The following is a 22,077-nucleotide window of genomic DNA, read 5'->3' as shown; positions in this document are numbered from 1 at the left end:
TTATTTTTGTAATTTATTTATTTTTATTTATGTAGAACTTTGTAATTTTTCTTTTTTTTAATACTAAAGAAGTTTTATATCTCATGCAAACAAATAATAAATAAGATTTTTAAACTCATCAGACTTTTAAATTCTTAATCAAAGCTGTTTATTTCATATAACACTACAGGAAAATGTGCTTATTTTACTCGATAACTATCTCTGGAAATAGAATAACTTTATATTTGGGTTCTTCACGACAATTTCTGTAAGTGGCGCAAATTATTAAATTTTAAGCTATACAATTTCCTGAAGCATTGCATTTTGAAAGAGTAGAACGATTGGATATATACTTATTAAGTATTAAACTACTATTCATGAAGAAAATTTCAATTTCTCTCCACAATTAAACCACTTGAAGTTGTTAATATGATATTTTTTTTGGAGTGAAAAACTTCGTTTCCCAGATAATTCATTGATGTAGGATACATCTACTATTAATAAGGGAGCATACAACCTATTTTCATCCATTTCTAATGCCTTCTGGAACCACCAAAGTGAAAATGGACTAGTATATTTTTTTAGAAAAACTGTTACGACGATTCTTTCATTTAAAATAGGCAAAATCGCAACCGAATTTTTAAATCTAGATTTTGATGATAAATTGTGATTTTTAGCTTAAATCGCGATTTTTTAAAAATCGCGAACAGAATTTTTTCGCGATTTATTAATAAATCGCGATTTGAACGATAAATTTCGATTTTTTTAAAAAATCGCGATTCGGGAAAAAATTGCGACTTTTTGAAAAATCGCGAACTTTCAAAAAAATCACGTCCTTAATTTTGGTCTTTTTCGGAGTGATAAGTCGTCCTTTAAGTAATATTTTTTTTCTCGAATTGCTAATTGAAAAATTAAATTCGAGAAAAGAGATTACAATAGTATTGTATGGACTATAATACATTAAAACCAAAAATAATTGTTATAATTTAAATGAAGAAGTAATTTAAAACGATTTTATTTATGATCAAATTTTATATATTTTTTTTGGATCAAATCCATTTTAATAGAATTTATATACTATTCATCTATTAGTAAACACTACCGTATATTATTTTTTAAGCTATCTTATTTTTTTAAGTTTTATTCAAATCTTTGGTCGCAAGAAGAATTGCATGATAAATAAAAACATTTAATCAAAGTCAATTTTATTTTTCATATTCAAATGGACTGAGTGTTAACATTTAACATTTTTTGCTAATTGTCGTCAAAAATTAGGCGTAAAGCAAAAATTGATATTTCATATGGTTTTATGATAGATAAGCATTATATTCCCACTCATTATATTCGTAAATTTTGAGGTTTATCCTTCGCTTTTAAGATCATTGAATTTGATTTTTATATAAAATAGTTATATATTAGAAAATAATATGAGTATATGTGATATTATTTTTCAGAAGATTTCATTCTATATGCCTATGAAAAGTACTCTCAAAACTAACTTTTTCCTAATTATAATTAAATCTAGAATATTGTATTATGCTTAGTATTATTTCATTTTTCTCATTCAATTTAGAATTTACAAATGTCAAAAAATTGAGAGTTGTCACTTTTGATGAATTTCTGTTTATTATATTCGAATGGATGTTAGTTTTTATGATATTTCTATTATACTATATATGTCAAATCATTGTATAATATATATATAAGATAAATAGCCCGAATTTTTTTTTATAAAAAAAGTGTTTTTTCAAATTTAATAATAAATATTGGGGAGAAGCTTCCTAAACTTTTTAATCCCATAAATATGGTCATTATCTGGAATAAAGAGTTAAGCGTCATATGTCACTTTTTGTACTAAGGAAACATCGACTTTATGCGTTATGACTTTTCGATGAGGAAACAAGTGTTCACGTATTATAAACTTCCTTATTCCAATAAACCGACCCTAAACATAATTAATTCTAAGCATGATAATGGTCTCTTTTCTATGATAACCAAATCAATTTGGTTATCATAGTAAAGCACCAAAAACTGGAATAGGAATAACCGCACTTAAACAGGAATAGGCAGTGTGGAAACTAGAGAAGACTCAACTGATTTTTTAAGCAACTCTTCTTGCCGATTCAAATCTGCTTTGCTAATCATTGTATATTACTATATTCTGATTAGGATACTTTAACGCTTGATGTATGCACATCATTCTTTTAGCTGATTTCTAAAATACAATCTTCTATTAACTTTGAAATTTCTTCAAAAGTTATAGTAATTCCATAGTTCATTCGTAAAATGTTATTAAATAGCTCTGACTATTCCTTTGCACGCAAAATGAGGTAGTATTTTTTGAATTTTTTACTCAAAATAAAACAAAATCTACCCAATTTTATACCACTAAAGCCTATATTGACACACATATATATAAATCTCTATTGTTATAAGATAAATTTGAAAAAATAAATTTTTTCCTAAAATGTAAAATTATACTTGTATTCAAAGAAAGTAGATCGTTTATAAGGAAGGTATTATATATTTGGGGAGAAAATCCCTTACAATATACAAAAATATGAAAGAATATTCAATCATCAGGAAAGAGCTTAGTACTAACCATTTGTGAGACGTTCATATAATATCTTTTTCCTTTTTGGGGTTTTTAATCGGATTATCCATTTCCCTGCATTGACTTTAATTCATTCTTGATGATCTGAGTATACATGATCATTATCGAACGTTTGCCATACTCTTCCACAGTTAATGATTGCTGAAAAATGAATAGTACTGAATAACAGCTGGAATTTCATAAGTATTTTGCGTATTTATACTGATTTAAACATGAAATACTCATACAAAATGCAAAGTTTTTAAAAACAATCAATAAAAGATTTTAAATTAGATAAAATATCATATGTCACTTCTTTTTTCATCTGGATAATAAAATTGATAAATTTTTTTCTAATTAAAGATAAAGATGCATTTATAGTAGTAGAAAATTAATTTCTAGACTAAAGCTTGTTTATTGTCACCGTTTTAAGTCTAAATTTATAGGAAAGGGTTATTTTATTATGCATTAAAAGTTCTTCTATAAAATTAACATTAAAATCATCTTTCGCCTAAGAGTAATAACAAGGTTATGCAAATTTTATTGAAAATAGTACGAGAATTTTGTTTGAAAATATAATATGGTTAAAAATAGGGAATGGATGTATGAATGTTCCATATTTATTTTATCCGAGTTGCTTCATGATTCCATATTGCCGATTCCTATTCCAGTTTTTGGTGCTTTACTATGATAACCAAATTGATTTGGTTATCATAGAAAAGAGACCATTATCATGCTTAGAATTAATTATGTTTAGGGTCGGTTTATTGGAATAAGGAAGTTTATAATACGTGAACACTTGTTTCCTCATCGAAAAGTCATAACGCATAAAGTCGATGTTTCCTTAGTACAAAAAGTGACATATGACGCTTAACTCTTTATTCCAGATAATGACCATATTTATGGGATTAAAAAGTTTAGGAAGCTTCTCCCCATTTTATTCTGCTTATAAATCATATTGTCTTGTAATATTTGATAAAATTATCACTGAATTCTTAATTAGTTTTTTTAAAAATATCAATTTTGATTTATTGGACTTGAAAATATTTTATTTATATTATAAATCATATTATCATTTAGTGTTTATCAAAATTATGGTTCTTCGTTTTGTAGCTATATTTTGAATGACAATAGAAAAAAAATACTAGAAACTAAATATGTATTTAATTTTATAAGTAAAAATTCACATAATGATAATATATTTGTGAAGTTTATTTGAAGAAACGATTTTTATTAATTCAATTTTCATTATAGCATTATTTAGGTGAAGTGCTCTCAAATTGTGAGCCAGACAAATGTTTAATGGCTGCAATAAAGGAACATAGCTCAGGTGCGTTTGCATTGAATATTTATCGTTTTGATTTCACAAAACAGCGTTGCGTTTAATCAAAAATTTGATTAACTTAATAAATTTAAAGATTAAGCGATCTCATTTTAACACAATCGGTAAATTCAATACGTCTCTGAAACAAAGCCATAATTTCTCGTAGTATAAAATATTTGATAAAATTTTATCGCTTACAGAGGTGGAATTAAAGGGTGAGAGATATATAGATAGACTATATATCTCTCACCCTTTAATTCCCTATACAAAGTTCGAAAACTTGGGTGCAATCAGATCTGATTGCACCCAAGTTTTCGAACTTCATGTAAAGAATTGCTTGCTATGATGTACTGATCATGAATCAGTACATCATAGCAAGCAATTCTTCATCTTAAATATATTTTTCTTAATCAATACATAACTTGTTCGCAATTTGGTTTTAGACGCTATATTTTAATCTAATTTCGATTTTTTATAAAATCGCGTACTTCTAATAAAACGCGATTTCAAAAACAATCGCGATTTTTTTCTGTTCGCAATTTTTCAGAAGTTCGCGATTTTATAAAAAATCGAAATTTTTCTTTGCGATCGAGATTTAAAAATTCGGTTGCGATTTTGCCTAATATTTGTAAAGTTACGATAATTCACTTTGATGGATCAAGATATTGTTTAGAATTATGAATACATTGCTGCTCACATCAGTGATTATATTAAAGCAGGGAATTTCTTTGATGCTTTTGCAATCGAAGACATCAAAAAGATCATGAACTTTTCAAATTTAACTACAAATGACTTCATTACTCTTCTTAAGCAATCACATAATACTATCAGAGCAAAAAAATTATATGTTTGTACTCGAGATGCTAATATTTCTATACAAAGCTTTGAAGATACCATCTCAATACTGAAATCAATCAAAAAGTACATGAAACTCGGAATACTTAATGGCGCTATCGACTTTTTAGATCAGAAATATAAAGAAATGTTTGACTCTACAGAGGAAATCCAAAAACACCAAACAGAGCTAAACGAAATCCGAAAACCAAAAAGTGACAACGAAATCCGAAAACCAAAAAGTGACAATGAAATACAAAAACCAAAAAGTGATAATGAAATTCAAAAACCAAAAAGTGACAACGAAATCCAAAAACCAAAAAGTGACAACGAAATCCAAAAACCAAAAAGTGATAACGAAATTCTATCAAAAATTTCAGAACTAAAAGCATCCGATGATTTTGAAAGTATTTACAATTTCCTTGATGAACTTTCATCTGAAGGAAATCAAAAATTTCTTTCAAAAGCATATGAAGAAGGGCTTTCGAAAAAGACAGCTCCTAAAAAATACAAGTGGGAATATGAAAGGAATGGACTTCATGAAGCATGTAAAAGAGGAAATCTCAACCTTGTTAAATCCCTCGTAAGAGCCGGCTGTGAAAACGAAGCAAAGAGTAATCGAAATTCTCCACTCTTTCATGCATCAATTGGAGGCAATCTTGAAGTTGTTAAATATCTTATCTATATTGGGGCTAGTAAAGAAATAACTGCTAATGGAAGGACTCCACTTATTTTTGCATCAGAAAATGGTCATGCTGAAGTTGTTAAATTTCTAATCTCTATTGGAGCTATTAAAAGCCAAATGGTAACAAATGGGCTCTAATAATTTTTCCATCAGATAGAGGTCATCTCGAAGTTGTTAAATATCTTATCTCTATTGGGGTTGATAAAGAAACAAAAGCTAATGATGGGTATACTCCACTCATTTGTGCATCACAAAATGGTCATCTCGAACTTGTTAAATACCTTATCTCTGTTGGAGCAAATAAAAAAGCAAAGAGTAGTGATGGGAGCACTCCACTAATTACAGCAACAAATAATGGTCATCTAGAAATTGTTAAATATCTTATCTCAGTTGGAGCTAATATAAAAGAAAAGGATAAATTTGGACGTACTCCACTCATTATTGCATTAGATAAATGTTATATTGAAATTGTTAAATATCTTATCTCTGTTGGAGATAATAAAGAAGCAAAGAATAATGATGGATATACTCCACTCATGCTTGCATCACAAAAAGGTCATCTTGAAGCTGTTAAATATCTTATCTCAGTTGGAGCTAATAAAGAAGCAACTTCTAATAAAGGATGGACTCCACTCATTATTGCATCAGAATATGATCAACTTGAAGTTGTTAAATATCTTATCTCAGCTGGAGCTAAAAAAGAAGCAAAAGATAAAGAGGGAAATACTCCACTCATTTGGGCATCAAAAGAAGGTCATCTTGAAGTTGTTAAATATCTTATCTCAGTTGGAGCTGATAAAGAAGCAAAGAATAAATCTGGAGAAACTCCACTCATTTGGGCATCATTAAAAGATCACTTTGAAGTTGTTAAATATCTTATCTCATCTGGAGCAAATAAAGAAGTAAAGAGTAAATTTGGAAAAAATGCACTATCAGTTGCAAAAAATGCCGTTAAAGATTATTTACTTTCTATTTAATCTCCATAACCTAATTAAAGAAACGTTATTTCTGGACAAACAATGGTTTTAGAATAGGAAAAGTAATCAATCTAATCGATCTTTATCTTTTAGTTTTATTTTTTATACCTAAACAATTAATTACAAACTTGTTGAAAAAAATTGGGTTTTACATAGGGTGCAAAAAATGCGCAAAAATCATCATTTAAAATTTAATTTGCACATTTTTTGCGTATTTGAAAAATTTTGGAGTTGGTCATTATTAAAAATCAAATCCATTAATAAATAATAACAACAATTGCGTATGCAAAAAATATAAAAGAAACAATTCTTTCATTTTTAACAATTTTACACGGATTTATTTTTAAATGCACAAATGATGCACAGATTGAATTTAGAATAATCGTTTTTGCGCATTTTTTGTACTTATATGAAAACCCAAAATATTGATGAATTTATAAAGATACAAAAAAATATTTTTAATTTATTGTTGTACTTCCTGAAGGATCTTCTTTTCGCACAACAACATTATGTAGTGAGAATGGAATTCCTTTTCCTTCATCTCTCTTATCATGTTTCCATTCGACAAGAAAGATTCGTGGTTGTTATTATCCTTGATATTTATTGCGTGAACTGCAGAATTAATTTGCGAAACAACGAAGAGAGGAAGAGCTCTTTTAGTTACGAAAGCCCTCTTTATCTGAACAACATCCTCAGCAATTTTGTGGATAGAACAAGTTCTCACATCAAACAAACCACTTTTTGTTGGATAAATTTCAATTCTCAAAGGATTTTCGAGAGAAAACGTTTGAACAATCTCTGTTCGATTCATTTCTTCTCCCCAAACAATCAAAACAGATCCAATGGACCTCTCCTCGTTAAATATAATAGAATGCGCCCATGATGAATGAACAATGTCTCCATTTTCGGTTTTGACACCCAAACCGTTTTTGAAATCATCAAATAACTCAGATGACTTCAAAGAAGGTGCCAATTTCGCAAATCTCGCAGGAATAGTGTGCATGAACTTTTTGTTGTCCAATTCTTTCATTTTCTGGGAAGATTCAGCTGAAATTGACGGAAAAACATTCGTTTTGTCAAAGAAACCAAGAGATGTCATGAAAGAAGCACTTTCATGACCAGAACTATTCGTTGGAATGTTCTGTGCTTTCACAAGTTGTAATGTATTGGAAGTGAGGTGAGGTGACTTATCCAAAAGTGACATAAAATCAGAAGGTTGACAAATTTTTGTTTTGAGACCCAAATTTAGTAATTTGTTGTCAAACAAATCGTCAACGAAATCTGTGAAATGTTTCGTGTATTTTTGTTGCTCGGAAATGTCACTGGCAGATGGGATTGTCACGTTTTCTAAAACGGTTTTCGGTTTGACAGAAATATCCACCATTTGTGGGTTTAATGATTTATAGTTCCAAGTCATTCTTGCAACAGGAAGATCAGTGACAATTTTCTCTTTTTTGAGTCTGAGAATGTTGTCAATTTCATTTGACTTGAAAACAGTTGAATCATTCATTTCTCCGCCAACAACATCTTTCTCGATTGGGAAGTGGTACCTCTGGAAATGATACGACAAATAAAGAAGTGAATAATCTAACCTTTGTTGGCAAAGTGAAGTGAATTTACAATTTTCCATGTGAAGTGACCAATTAGCAGCGATAACTTCGAAATGTTTGTAGTGCTGGGAGACGTCTATGATGAAAGAAGAGTCGATGAGACTTTCAACTGTCAACATAACTGTCAAAAAGTACAAAAACTCATCTCCTTCATTAAAAATCTCAATTGCATTCAAGAAAGTCTGCAAAACACGAGTAATTGAACCAGGAGAGGACTTCTCGAGATATGGGAAGGAATTCAACAGTCCAAAGAAGGCGTAGACATCTTCTAATGTCCGCTGATTGAATGATTTCAAAAGTGAAGTGATACAATTTTCTGTCACATCACTTCTCTTGTTTATGCACTCTTCAGTGATGATTTCTATCAACGTGGCAATGCGGAGTCTTGGATTCAGTCCGAAACAAAACTCTGATAGTTTTTGTTTACAATTAACCTTATTTTTGTCACTTTTTGGTTCAAAATCGATTTTATTTGAAATATCGATTGTTGAGAAAAGAGCTAGACAGAACTGGCTCTTCTCAGACCCACTCAATGCTACGCCACCTTCAACAGGAATCAACAATGTCTGTATTGAATTACAAACGGTTGTTATCAAAATATTTGAATGTCTCAAACCGACCAAAATAGATCTGCAGGCGTAGACCAATGCAGTCTGTTTAACTTTCATGTTGTCGTCGGCTATGTGTGATTTGAGTGTCAGATAGAAGTTCGACAACTGAAAATCATTCAAAATTTGGTTCACTTCACTTCTGCACATAATTTCTCCCAAAATTTTGAGTGCATGGACGACGATTAATTTGTTCGTTACTTTAGGTGAAGCAGCCTTGTCCAGCCATGCCATGTATTCCTTGATCAAAAAGTTTTTGTCGTATTCAAGTGTCGGAGGAAAAACTTGTGTCATTTTCAGTAAGGGATGTATGAAAGAGGCTCCGACCAAATATACGGAAAATTGAGTGTCGATATCGTCCGAAAATTTTGTCCAGTCAAAAGCGGAAATAAATGCTCTGGAATTGGAAAGACACTCTTCTAATGTCCATTCGGAAATATTCAATGGTTGTAATTTCACTTTTTGAATAGAGTTATCGTTCGCGATCTCAGAAATTGTCAATTTGTCTCTATTAGAGAGGAAGAACGAGAAAATATCGATAGGATTGACTGTAAGAGGTAGCAACTTCTCCAGCCACATCTCGTTTTCACCTGTCCAGTCGCTTTCTTGATGAATACCAGCGATTGCGTCGGCAATACTCGGAATTGGGAACTTTAAGAGCTTGTCGACAATGTTGAACGCGTAGAATGAGGCAAAATCAGCAACAGCAGTTAAATACGTGTGTCTTTGGCATCCGCCGCCGTTTACGATGCAATTCCAGAAATTCGGGTCTTGTATCTTCAAATTGACACTCGAGGAGAGTAGTATTGATAAGACATGAAGGCAGCAGTTGATATTTTTGATCTCCGGCCAACTTGCCAACTGTGAACACAATTTGTACTGAGCTTCTGCATCAAATGCGTTGTAAAACACTACAATTGTTCTTTTGAGAGTATCTACGCATATGTTAAGGCGCTGGTCTGCTTTTGTATCGTTCATAATAAATGTTTGTTCGAAAAGCTTCTGTAAACAGAAAATAATGTGTGGGAATATAATGGGATGTGCTTTCTTGAGAGAATCTAAGACTGTTATGTTGTCACAAACTAATTTGATAAAATTAATGATAAAATTGAAAGCTTCTGTGTGATTGATATCATCTGTAGCACATTGGTTAAGTATAGCGTATAAATATGCTGGTGTATTGGCTGTTCCGAGGATACAAGTGAGATATTCTGGATTTTGAAAAACTTTAGTGATAAAACTTAAAATTAGTTTCTGAAGAACCCATGGAACAAGTCCGTTAATTCCGTATGATGCATTCTGAGGATTAATCTGCTCAGTGACTGATCTATAAGCAACACTGATTAATCTCTTTTGAATTATGTTCCACCAGCAGTTGAATGCACTTGTCCTGTCTTTGAGTAATAAAACTTGTGATAAGACGTACTCTACATGCTCTAAAAGTGAATTATTTGGTCGAATAATCGGATCTGTATTTTGAATTCGAAGTTCAGGGTCGATATTGATTGTTAATTTTGATTTGTTGACGGTTTCTTCTGGAAGAAGTGTAAAATCAAAAACTAAATTTTCGAATTTTTCAACATATTGCTCTGCTTCATCTTCTAGAATATTTCTAATCATAACATAAAGACGTACGGCTATAGTTCTGATTTCTGGTGGTGTGAGTGGGTGAAGGATTGCAATAAAAGTGTTAGTTATGTCCGGAATCATTTCTTTATGGTAATGCTGGGCTTTTGATCTTTCTAGGACGAACTCAACACTCTCCAACAAAGTGAGAACACGCTTAAGTGGAGTTTTTGAAAAGATGCCTTTCTTTGTTGGTTTTTGATATTGGCTGATGAATTCGTACACTTCTTTGAACATGTTATCAAAACCATTGTCCATGAAGTTCTTTAAATACTGCTCATCATAACGAACTTCATTTGCGAAATCAGGAAAAGGAGCAGTCATTTAGGATAAAAAGTGTCAACTATCAGCGTGAAGCACCTAAAGTTCTATTAATCATTGACTTATCTCCTATCATATCTTCTACTGAATCATCGAGATATATTAATTCTGGGGCTCTGTTTGATGCCATGAAGTTGACGTAAATTGGGGATATAACCCCAATGAAAAAGACAAAGAAGGAGAAACCACTCTTCATTGTGCGGCGAAGCAAGAAAAAAGCAAAGATGTTATTGAAGTACTAATTAAACATGGTGCAAATATAAATGCTAAAGGTCAAAATGGAAATGCAACTCTTCATTATGCAGCACAGTGTAAAAACAAAGAAGTTGCCGAAATCCTTATTTCACTTGGAGCTGATATCAATATTAAAAATGATAAAGGATTTAGTACTATTTAAGTCACAGAAATTTAACAAAATGAAGAAATATCGAGCTCCTTCGCTCATATGGTGCAAAAATCAATAAATTAATTCATTTCGAATAATAAAATCAGATAAATTGCTCACAATAAACACTTTCTATGGCATAACTTTCCATAAATTGAACATTAATTCATCAACATAGATTTATCCCATTACATTAACTTGATAAAATGAAAATAAAGGTAATAATACTGAGAAAGCTTGGAATATTGAGACAAGAATCATAAAATATCATCTGCCTTGAGATTTTAAATACAAATTTTGAATCATTCGGCTCATATTCAGGAATAATGCGTTTCCGAGCGAACACTAAAATATGCATAATCGACTTTAAAATATCAGATTTATTTGTATTTCATTAATAGAATAAAAGTTATCGAAAGATTATTCGAGATTGGATAAATTCGTTTCGGCAAACCCAAATTTTAGCTAAAAGTGACAGGAAAAAAAACGTTTAGTATTAAAAAAAAGACCGATGAGAGCTTCGTTCGAAATATAGAGGGAACTGAGAATGCGCAACCATTCTCAGGGAATATTGGATGCTATTCCCGTTCCCTCTGTATGGAAAATTGAGGTTTTCAAAGGGAGTTAAAATAATATCAAATTTATACTAATTTACTTCAAAATACAAAAGTATTTGACAGCTAAAATTAGTTACTTTAGCAAGCCTATCAATACCCTTTTACGATTATTGCTACTTTTTCGAAATAAAAGTAAAAACAAATTTATATTAATTTACTTCAAAATACAAAAGTATTTGACAGCTAAAATTAGTTACTTTAGCAAGCCTATCAATACCCTTTTACGATTATTGCTACTTTTTCGAAATAAAATAAATTTATTATCAAAAACCTTTTTTTTCTTAGTAAAAATAAACGAAATTTTTTACCTTATGAACTTTTGATGGAAATATGCAAATTTAAAATAATAAAGAAAGCCGCGAGCGAAGCGATCGGCTTAGTTCGAAGATTTTGATTCAAATCTTTGCTGATCTGTAATTCGCGGAAGCCGCGAGCGAATCGAGCGGCTTAGGTCTAAGATTTTGATTCAAATCTTTGCTTATATTCCTTAAATTCTTTATGAAACTCGCAACAGTTCCATAAAAAATTTTAAATTCTAAACTGTCGAAATTACCGATCGGTAATCACACCCTTCACGGGTGTGTCACTTTTATCTAAAATTACCCCTACTCAATTCGTTTCATTGATTTTTTAGATTTTCAAGATTTTGAAGATTTCAAACATTTTTTCAACCAACCATAACAAATGTAATTACTTTTGGTGAAAATTTTGATAAAATTCGTTCAACTTTTTGAAGAAAAAATTATATAAAAATTAATATATAACGAATAATAAACATATTTACCAAAATTTCGATATCATTTTGAGAGAATTTTTATCGTAGTTCTCTTAAAAAGTAAAGCCGGTTTCACACGATGTCAGGGAAACCTCATGGTAAGAAGGTGATCAAAAAGAAAAAGAAAGTAAAGAAAGAGGAACCGATCATTATACCACCTCCTATTATTGAGGCTGAGCCACAAGATTTTAACGAATTTCAACTAGGGCCGAAATTAGGACGTGGTGCATTTGGATGCGTGTATCAAGGCTTAAATAAAGACACAGGTGATTATGTAGCCATTAAGACAATCTCATTAACACGCTTTCCAGATGCTTTGGATTCGGTGCAACAAGAAATTGATTTAATGGCACCGCTAGAACATCCAAATGTTGTTAAATACATTACAAGTCATCAAACAAAGGACTTTCTATATATTGTTATGGAGTTTGCAGAAGGCGGATCCCTTCAGAACGTCCAGAAAAAGTTCGAAAATTTCAACGAACACTTAGCGTCTAAATACTTATACGAGGTTCTCCTTGGCCTCAAATACTTGCACGAACAGTCCATCATTCATCGCGATATTAAAGCAGCAAATATCTTACTCACAAAAGGACATTGCAAATTATCAGATTTCGGTATTTCAGTAAAATTAACAGATAACAAAAACCCAGATGCACTCTCTCAATGCAGTCCATTTTGGGCCGCTCCAGAAGTTATTTCGATGGAACCTATCACAGAAAAATGCGACATCTGGTCTCTTGGCATTACTGCCATCGAACTTTTCGCAGGACAGCCACCATACTTTGAGCTAAATGCAGTCCGCGCTATGTTTCAGATCGTACAGAACCCAGAACCGCCATTACCAAAAGATATTAGCGCAAACTTCAAAGATTTTCTTACTTCATGCTTAACAAAGAATGTAACATTCAGGAAAAATACAGAACAGCTTTTAAAACATCCATTTATTTTAGAACATAACGATTTAATGGGAGAACAAAAAATTGAAGGCAAACTTGGTCGATTCCAAGAAGACACCGATCTACAGGAAGATATTTTCATGTCTACAAACGTAAATCTCAAAAAAGCCTCAGAAGGAACCAGTAATTTTTCATTAGGCGACGAAGAGCCAGAGGAATCGCCATTGCTTGCGGGAGGAAAATCTGGTGGCCCTACGTCACTTGCCAGCTTCGCAGAAGATGAAAGCGGCGATGACGATTTTTTGGATTTGCCACCAGCAGATCCTGAGTCCCAAATCAACAGATTAAAGAATCTTGAGAACCCTCCACAAAGGAACCGCACTCTCAGCTTGTTTAAAGAGGGTTCTTCCGATTTTGATGACCTTGATTCTTCAAAACCAATAAAACTTGAGAGTAAATCATCAAAACAGAGATCATTGAGTTCATTCCAAGAGAAGGATGACAATTTCAATGATATTATGGACATAAATCTCGCAGATGCGAAGAAAAACATGGAATCTCACAAACCAAGGCCATCTCTTAGCACTTTTACAGAAAAAGACGATGACGACGATCAAACATTCAATCTAAAGAAGCCGAGAACTTCTTTGAGCTCTTTCAAAGAAGATGACGACGATGATTTCGCAGATTTGAAGCCAAGCCAGCCACAACAAAGACCATCAGCCATAAAGCCAAAGCCTGCTGCTAACGATCTTAGTAAATTCCAAGAAGATGACGATGATGATTTTGCAGATCTTAAACCAGCCACTCCAAAGATCCAGCAACCTCAGCCAGTTTGTCTACAGCCAAAGCCAGCCGCATCAGGACTCGACAAATTCAAAGACGACGACGATGATGACTTCGGAGATCTCAAACCAGCGGCAGCGGCACCTAAACCAGCCAGAAAGATAAAGCCACAGCCATTGCTATCAAAGTTTGCGGAAGATGATGATGACGACTTCGGAGATCTCAAACTTGCCTCACCAACCCTTACAAAGATCAGGACATCCGATAAGCCAACGATCGCTATAAGCGATGGCAAGCCATTCTCTCCAAAAAAGAAGCCAATGTTCAACATCCAAGATAATGGTCCAAGAAAACCATCAGAATCCGGTCTCAAACCATTACCAGGAAAGTCCAGTGGAGGTGGTGGAGGCTTGCATATACAGCCGAAACAAGGAGGACTCCAGATTCAACCAAAATCTGGCGGATTACAGATACAACCGAAATCCGGTGGTTTGCAGATCCAGCCAACTCTACAGATCATGGGAAACAACCAGCATAAGCCAAAAGCGAACATTGACGACTTATTTACCGGAATTTTCTCAGCGGCCGAAGATAACGCCGTCCAGAAGGAAAGCGAGCTCATGGATACAATCCTCAACGACTTAGACGGTTTGATCCAGTACGCCGATCAATTTCGAGCATCTCATAATGACGATGACGAAGATGAAGCCACTCTCAAGACCCTTGAATCATCAGAGAACTTAATAGCAATGACAAAACGCAGACCGAACGAAATTTGCGCGGAAATTATCAAAATTCTCCACGAAAATGCGAAGTTACGCGCAAACTTAGGTATAAGACACGGTATTATTCCAATCTTATCCGTTGTACAGTGCGATGTCCCAGAAATCCTTGAGCATGCAATTCCGGTTGTAATTGAAGTCGTAAAAGACCAGCCAACCCTCATGAGATCGTTCTGCATCATGGGTTTGGTGCCTCCGCTCCTCAGATACGCTGAAGATTGGGTAGATGAGAAAAGATTTTACGGTCCGAACGTACAAATGAACGCTTTGAAGATGATTTCATACATTTGTGCACTCGGATGCAACATCGACTACCATCTCCTTCAGTTATTCGTTTCTGCTGGAGGTTTGGTCGGATTGACAAATATTTTCAGACGAAACAGGCATTCAGAGCGTCCAGAACTCACTCCAATTCTCATTGGATGCGTCCGATATGTCTTCAAAGCTCCAATGTCCACATCCAAATCAGCATTGTCCAGAATCTTTTCACAAGCAGGCCTGATCGACTTACTTGCTGAAAGGTATGCAGATATCGACGCTAATTCCGAAACAATGCCTTACATCGCTGAATTATTTGTCACATTTTCAGAAGCAGACAGCGTTGTCCGCTTAAACATGGCTACTCCTAAGTTTATCGATGCCATATTCACAAAGGCAGAGAAGGTGGCCGGCCACGATAACAAATTATCCGATGAAGTTCTTATTATGTTGACAAGAGCCATCAACAACATCACGATGGACCAGCAGGTAGCCAAAGCATTGTGGTCTACAACACTTTGTGACAAGCTCTTGAATTATCTACGAGTAGATAAGGCCGAAGTGTCAATGACCCAGTTAGTTTCGAACTGCTTCTCCGCCTTGTTCAACATGACACGCTGCATGACCCACAAAGAGGCCTCCCAGATCGCTCCGCTCATTCCGATGCTCGTTTACATCATAAAGCATCAATCATTGTTAACGGAATTGGCAAAAACCGTTTTCTTAGATTTAATTAAGACACATTCAAGCGATTCCAAAGTCCGACAGAGATTGAGTACATACAACGCTTTAGGTGTCTTGTATTCATTGTTCCACACTCACAACCACAAAGACCAAGTTCTAAATGGCTTCGAAACTTGGGCTCTTCAGAAACCACAGCAAATACAGGAAGAATTGATGAAACACGCTGATTTCCCAGCGATTTGCGCTGAATTGATCACAACAAGCGTCGGAACAACAATGCAGGCGGATTGCGCTGCAAAGATATTATCTATTCTTGAGAAATGCCCTGATCTAGCAATTTCTATGTCAACATCCGAATTCGTTGGAACAGTAATGAAAGTTTTGAGAGGAAAAGTGTTCAGAAGTCACCCAGAAATTTTGTTGTCTACTTTCAATATTTTGGCACTTTTTGTTGATGTGAATCCATCTCCTAAAGCTTTCTTTGCTACGTACAGAGTTGATGAGATTGCGCAGAAATACAGGACAGGAAGTATCGATACTGTCAAGGAAGTCGCAATGAGACTCGTTCGATCTTTATCTTCTAACTACATTTTGTAATTTTTAAATATTTCTTTTTGTCATTGTTTTTCAATAATTGATCAACTAATTTTTTTATACATACTCACTTTTACTTTGCTTAATGAAGATCATTCACTCCATTTATTTAGATTTTGTTTATCTAGGCTGTGTGATTCAATAAGAACTGCAGTTAATTTGGTGATTTAAATTAGTATTTCTTCCTATAGCATTCCCTATTTTACTTCTAGTTTAAAAAAGATAGGGATAAATTACAACATCTAATTTAGCATGAATTTCATGCTTAATCATATTCTCCCACATAAGTCGCTTTTTGCCAAAATTGAGATCTCTTATCATCTAAAAAATCGAACCTATGAATTCCTTTCACTTTAAAAACTGAGACTTCAATCCATAAACTACTCTAAAAATGTTTATTCACATTAAAATTATTTTTTAGCTTGGAATCATACTTTGTTGACTTCTGCTTATAATGATAAACTTAAGTTTTATAAAATATGCATAAATCCAATAAAAAACTTCGAAATGCTGGACTGCTTGAATAATAATATATGTATCTGGATGAAAATCTTATTGAGTTCGACTTTCTTATTCTTTTTATGTAATTTTGTATTTATGAACTTAATTAAAATTCAAAAATTATATCCGAAATCTTTTGGTCATTGTTTTTCACATGTATCGTATAGCATCCATTTCTCCCAATGATTTTTTAAGAATGTTTTATATGGTAAGATACAATTGTGTTCTTTTTAAAAATTATTAATGTCTGACGAAGACATTGATTCAAATAAATACAGCAAATTGCGAGGTATCTATAAGTACTACATCGATTCATACAATGCATTGTATCAGCTAAAAACTGGAAAAGACGAAGAATTAAACGAGATTTACAAAATGATCAAAACAGAATTGATTGATTCAAAGAAATATCCACCTAATAGGATCATAGAAGATATTTCAAATATCATTCCGTATAATAATCGCTATACAAAGTCATACTTATCTCTTGCCAAACTTATATATGATGATTATCATGTCCAAGCGGTCAATAATGTTGCGTATATCTTTAAATACTTATTTTACAAAGAATACGGTATTAAATTAGGCAAATATGATTTCGAAGATGAGGATTTTATAATTAATAATCTGGATATTCATGCAGAAAATACAATTTACAGAGCAATTATGAATAATGACTTAGAAACATTCATCACATTCACAGAAAGAGAAGGATTTGATGGATGTCAAAGACTTAAAAGCGATTTATATCCAGATTCTGATGAAAGATATTCATTACTTGAATTATGTTGTTACCATGGAGCAGTTGATTGTTTCAAATTTTTAAGAACGAAATTTGACAAAGAAATATCTTATACATGTCTAGCATTATCATTTTTAGGAGGAAATCCCGAGATCATGAGTGAATGTTTGAAATATCAAGAACCAAACAATAATTGCATGATATATGCAATTATTTCACACAACATTGATTTTGTTACATTCTTGATGAATGAATACAATATGGAGATTGATTTATGTGATTGTGGAAATTACAATAATCTTGAATCATTTTTAGTTTATTTGGATCAAACTAATGATATTAACAAATGCTTTGCTTATTCATGGATGTTTAATATTCCATCCTTTTGCGAATACTTCCTTTCACTTGGTGCAAATATCAATGAAAATGATGAAAATAGAGAAATGGTTCTTCATAATGCAGCAAAAAATAATTATAAAGAAATAGTCGAACTTCTTCTTTCACATGGTGCAAACATCAATGAAAAAGATGAAGATGGGAAAACCGCTCTTCATTATGCAGCAAGTGAAAATGGTAAAGAAGCAGCCGAACTTCTTATTTCACATGGTGCAAACATCAATGAAAAAGATGAAGATGGGAAAACCGCTCTTCATTTTGCAGCAGAGAATAATCGTAAAGAAACAACCGAACTTCTTCTTTCACATGGTGCAAACATCAATGAAAAAGATGAAGATAGAAGAACTGCTCTTCATGATGCAGCATATACTAATAGTAAAGAAACAGCTGAACTTCTTCTTTCACATGGCGCAAACATCAATGAAAAGGATGAAGATGGAAAAACCGCTCTTCATCATGCAGCAGAGAATAATCGTAAAGAAACAACCGAACTTCTTCTTTCACATGGTGCAAAAGAATAATATTTCTATATAAGATGCTATTCTTTCTTATCTGATTTTTTCGATTATGAATCAGAATGGAATTTAATAAATAAAATTTATACAAAATCAAATGATTTTATATTGATAAATTATTTTCCTTTTTTTTATATATAGGTCATTAAGAGTTTTATTCGTAGATAAGCTATTCATAATCTTGATTTTTTCACTTGAGATTAAATTAAAAATCATCAATTGGTCTGGCATTTTCAACGCATTTTTAAATATACGTCATCTTTTGGCACATATGTGAAAATCTTCTAAAATGAGTGTATAATATTTACTTTGCAAAATTTTGGATCGACAATTTTTTATAACAAATGTTCATTCTTTCTCCAACTAAATTTTTCCATTCAATATCCTATGTTGAAATAATTATCCGTTGTAAATTAGCCAAGATGTTCAAATATAGAGTGTTATGCGGTCCATTTTTACAACGCTTATTAATTTCATTTAATTTATGGATGATAATAGTGATTTTAACAAACAAAATATCAAATAATTGATTTTTTATTGAAATCATGAATTTTTTAGATTGCTCAATACTAATTTTTTTATATTTTATTGCCACGAAAGAGAAATTACTCGATGAACCGTGAATAAAAATCAAGAATTTAACATTAATTTGTTGTGATTTTGTAATTCAAAAATAAGTAAATTATTTAGAAAAGAGCAAGTAGTAAAATATAAATAAAAAATAAGTACGCGGAATTACTGGGCTAATCCCCACATTCCATTCATAACATTTGCCCATTCTTCATCAGACTTAATATATTGGCTATATTCTTGGAAATATGTACTAAATCCAGAAAGTTGGAACTTTCCATCTCTATCAGCATCAAAGCATTTCATCATGTGTGATTTAAACATTTCTTTTGTCATTCTTCTGCCGAAGAAATTAACAAAGTCTCCATCTCCGAAGCGAGTAACGAGCTCGTCAATATCTACAACATCATCACCATCGGTATCAAGTTTTTTGTAGGCGTCTTGTATAAATTTCATTCTTTCTTTAGGAATTGCAGGGCTGAAGAATGCCAAGAAAGTATCAATACGAATTCCTTGCTCTGTTGCTCCGAGTGCTTTTGCCGCACTACGTGTTTCGCGATCGGTGAGTTGAATGCCAAGTTCACGCATAACTTGGGCAAAATTTTCTTTCTGATCAATATAACCATCGTGGTTTTGATCGGCGGCCGATAGTACCTTACCCACTTGGTCAATTGTATATTTCTCGTTAATCAAGCGACGCAGCTTTTCGGATACTTCTTTCACCGTCATCTATTATTTTTATTTTATTTTTTGTAAAGTTAGTTTACATTTATATATATTTTTTTGAGATATTTTTTATTTCCTTTTATAGAGTTTTTTCATTGAACTCATTGACTTTGGGTAAAGAACCGCATTCTATAAAGCTTACATTTGTAAGAACAAGCTAGGAATTCTAATTAAACTTCTTGAAAACGAATAATCCAAGAAATGATTAAGCAATATGTTAATTTCATCGAACGAGACCAACAGTCCTTATTCAAGCATCCAGGAAACATATCATCACTTACAAAATTCTTTTAAAATCTTTCAGAATTTTTATTTCACTTTATAAAATATTGAAACTTTTTATATTTTAAGTGAATAATCTACTATTGTATGAAATAAAGTATTTATATTACGCATTTATGCCACGTTATATTTCATTTTTTGTTAATATTGATTTTTTTTTCCTCTTTATCCAGACGTAATATCTAATATTTGAATCGGATATTTATGGAAATATGAAATATATGTGTGAATTACGCGATCAGAGATAATCTAGTATTTTCTATCCAATCTTAAGGTAATTAAGTTTCTTGAACTTACTCAAAAGAACCTGACCACATCTTAAACTCCTTAATACAAGTACTAAATGAATGACAAACATTCAAATGAATATTCATCTGCTTTTTCCGTTATAATAAAAGAATCCAGGCTTATAATGCTATTCAGTTTAATTATTACAATATGTTTTAAAAACTATGATCCCAGACAAGCATTTGATTTGTATTGCAATCATGGCCTATTTTCAACTTTAGAAAATAATAAACGTGCACTTTTTCGAAATTTGTAACAAAAATTATGGAATATAAAGAAGGTCAAGAAAATCATAAATGTGATGAAGCCTATCCAATACTTGATAACGAAAAGGAATTAAAGGCATATGATAATTTAAAAAAGGTCGTTGAATGGTCTTTCATTGATAAAAAGCAATTTTTAGATCTTCCATTCTATTTACAGTCATTAGAAGAATTTCCAGAGGATTACATATGCCAAGAATCGCTCCTTAAAACATTTGTCGAATTATATAATGATGAAAATCAACAAATTTCACAAGCAGCAATGAGAGTACTTATATACATAATGGAACATGCATCAGATGAAACAAACTTAGAAATTGTTGATCTCTCGAACATCAAAGAGAAAACACTGTCTTATTTGGATTTAATTAACTCAGACCAACTAAAAATTGATATAATTAGACTTGTTACATGTATTTGCACAATAGACTCAGACTATTTTGATTATTTTGGTCCATTTTTTGAGCAAGAATTAAAAACTCAAAACAAACAACTCTTTTCAGTTTTAATACACCAAATTTATAAACTCATACAGAGAACCGAAAACAGTATGGTTGTTGAAATACTTCAATTAACTAAATTCCCAACCGGTATCAATGATTTAGATATAATACTTTTTAAATGTCATCAAATTCTAGCAAAGCAAGATATATTCATTTTAGATATTGATAAGCTATTTTCAGATGACTTTTCTCCATATAACAAACAAGTTCTTTTACTATTGCTAGAATTAGCATCTGATAACGATGATTTCTGTGGATTGTTAGCTGGAAAACAAATTGTTCTTCAAGGTTTGATTGAATCAAACAATTTATTATTATCTCTTGCTCTCTTACTTCTCATTGCTGGATCGCCATGGGGAAACAAATTACTTCCATATATGGATAGATTTATTGATTTGTATAGAAGTTCAGAATTTAATATTAAAATTTCAACATTAAAAGTCATATTACAAATAATAATGACTACAAATTGCCAGAATATGACAGATGATCTGTTTGGTATCATTGAAGAATCACTTACTTATGAAAACCATGATATCTTAATGCTTAGCTTGATATCATTGATAAAACTTAGGTATTTTACTGAAGAATGCATACATAATGCTTCGGAATTATTACAATCAGATGACAATGAAGTTTATCAGCATGCAAGCTATTATTTGAAGTTATATGATGATTTGCAAAAATCACAAAAATAACACAGTTCACACACATTCATAGATATTATTTTCTGCATTTGTTCAGTTAGAAAATCTGAAATAAGCAGAAAAGAATTTGTATTTTTTATTTCATGATCCTTTTTTGTTTTGTTATATATAATAAAGTTAATATTTACTCAAAATAAGTCTGTTTTCCAAGTGTAATACACAATTCAACTGATTTAAAAATTATGTATAAGGAAAACAGAAAATTGTTGAATATCCAATGAGAATTATAGAAAAATATATCATACAA

General features: G+C 32.0%; 7 protein-coding genes across 7 annotated transcripts, besides 4 other annotated features; 5 read left to right on the top strand and 2 right to left on the bottom strand.

Annotated features, from left to right (window-relative positions):
- Positions 1 to 1,572: 1,572 nt before the first annotated feature.
- Positions 1,573 to 1,609: a mobile genetic element.
- A 138-nt stretch (positions 1,610 to 1,747) lies between these two features.
- Positions 1,748 to 3,506: a mobile genetic element.
- Positions 3,507 to 4,078: 572 nt separating this feature from the next.
- Positions 4,079 to 4,291: a mobile genetic element.
- Positions 4,292 to 4,821: 530 nt separating this feature from the next.
- Positions 4,822 to 5,553, top strand: TVAGG3_0579000 (protein ubiquitination; the record flags this gene model as incomplete). The annotated part of the gene is made up of 1 exon (XM_001312575.1): positions 4,822 to 5,553. The coding sequence occupies one exon, from the start codon at positions 4,822 to 4,824 to the stop codon at positions 5,551 to 5,553; it is 732 nt and encodes a 243-aa protein (XP_001312576.1).
- A 398-nt stretch (positions 5,554 to 5,951) lies between these two features.
- On the top strand, positions 5,952 to 6,526 carry TVAGG3_0578990 (ankyrin repeat, PH and SEC7 domain containing protein SECG-related family; the record flags this gene model as incomplete). The annotated part of the gene is made up of 1 exon (XM_001312576.2): positions 5,952 to 6,392. One exon carries the CDS (start codon positions 5,952 to 5,954, stop codon positions 6,390 to 6,392), a length of 441 nt encoding a protein of 146 aa, XP_001312577.1.
- A 329-nt stretch (positions 6,527 to 6,855) lies between these two features.
- Positions 6,856 to 10,560, bottom strand: TVAGG3_0578980 (GTPase activator protein; the record flags this gene model as incomplete). The annotated part of the gene is made up of 1 exon (XM_001312577.1): positions 6,856 to 10,560. One exon carries the CDS (start codon positions 10,558 to 10,560, stop codon positions 6,856 to 6,858), a length of 3,705 nt encoding a protein of 1,234 aa, XP_001312578.1.
- Positions 10,561 to 11,389: 829 nt separating this feature from the next.
- Positions 11,390 to 12,170: a mobile genetic element.
- Positions 12,171 to 12,332: 162 nt separating this feature from the next.
- TVAGG3_0578960 (STKc Cdc7 like domain-containing protein) lies at positions 12,333 to 16,377 on the top strand (the record flags this gene model as incomplete). The annotated part of the gene is made up of 1 exon (XM_001312578.2): positions 12,414 to 16,340. One exon carries the CDS (start codon positions 12,414 to 12,416, stop codon positions 16,338 to 16,340), a length of 3,927 nt encoding a protein of 1,308 aa, XP_001312579.1.
- Positions 16,378 to 17,081: 704 nt separating this feature from the next.
- TVAGG3_0578950 (ankyrin repeat and SOCS box-containing protein 4 family) lies at positions 17,082 to 18,752 on the top strand (the record flags this gene model as incomplete). Its single annotated transcript, XM_001312579.1, has 1 exon — positions 17,082 to 18,497. The coding sequence occupies one exon, from the start codon at positions 17,082 to 17,084 to the stop codon at positions 18,495 to 18,497; it is 1,416 nt and encodes a 471-aa protein (XP_001312580.1).
- Positions 18,753 to 18,848: 96 nt separating this feature from the next.
- TVAGG3_0578940 (calcyphosin family) lies at positions 18,849 to 19,804 on the bottom strand (the record flags this gene model as incomplete). Its single annotated transcript, XM_001312580.2, has 1 exon — positions 19,227 to 19,790. The coding sequence occupies one exon, from the start codon at positions 19,788 to 19,790 to the stop codon at positions 19,227 to 19,229; it is 564 nt and encodes a 187-aa protein (XP_001312581.1).
- A 551-nt stretch (positions 19,805 to 20,355) lies between these two features.
- On the top strand, positions 20,356 to 21,958 carry TVAGG3_0578930 (armadillo (ARM) repeat-containing protein family; the record flags this gene model as incomplete). Its single annotated transcript, XM_001312581.1, has 1 exon — positions 20,622 to 21,821. One exon carries the CDS (start codon positions 20,622 to 20,624, stop codon positions 21,819 to 21,821), a length of 1,200 nt encoding a protein of 399 aa, XP_001312582.1.
- Between the last annotated feature and the right edge of the window lie 119 nt (positions 21,959 to 22,077).

The sequence above is a fragment of the Trichomonas vaginalis genome, chromosome II (assembly GCF_026262505.1).
Source record: "Trichomonas vaginalis G3 chromosome II, whole genome shotgun sequence".
NCBI lineage: Eukaryota > Parabasalia > Trichomonadida > Trichomonadidae > Trichomonas > Trichomonas vaginalis.
Note: the sequence above shows the minus strand (reverse complement) of the source record. Positions and strands in the feature narration are given on the sequence as shown.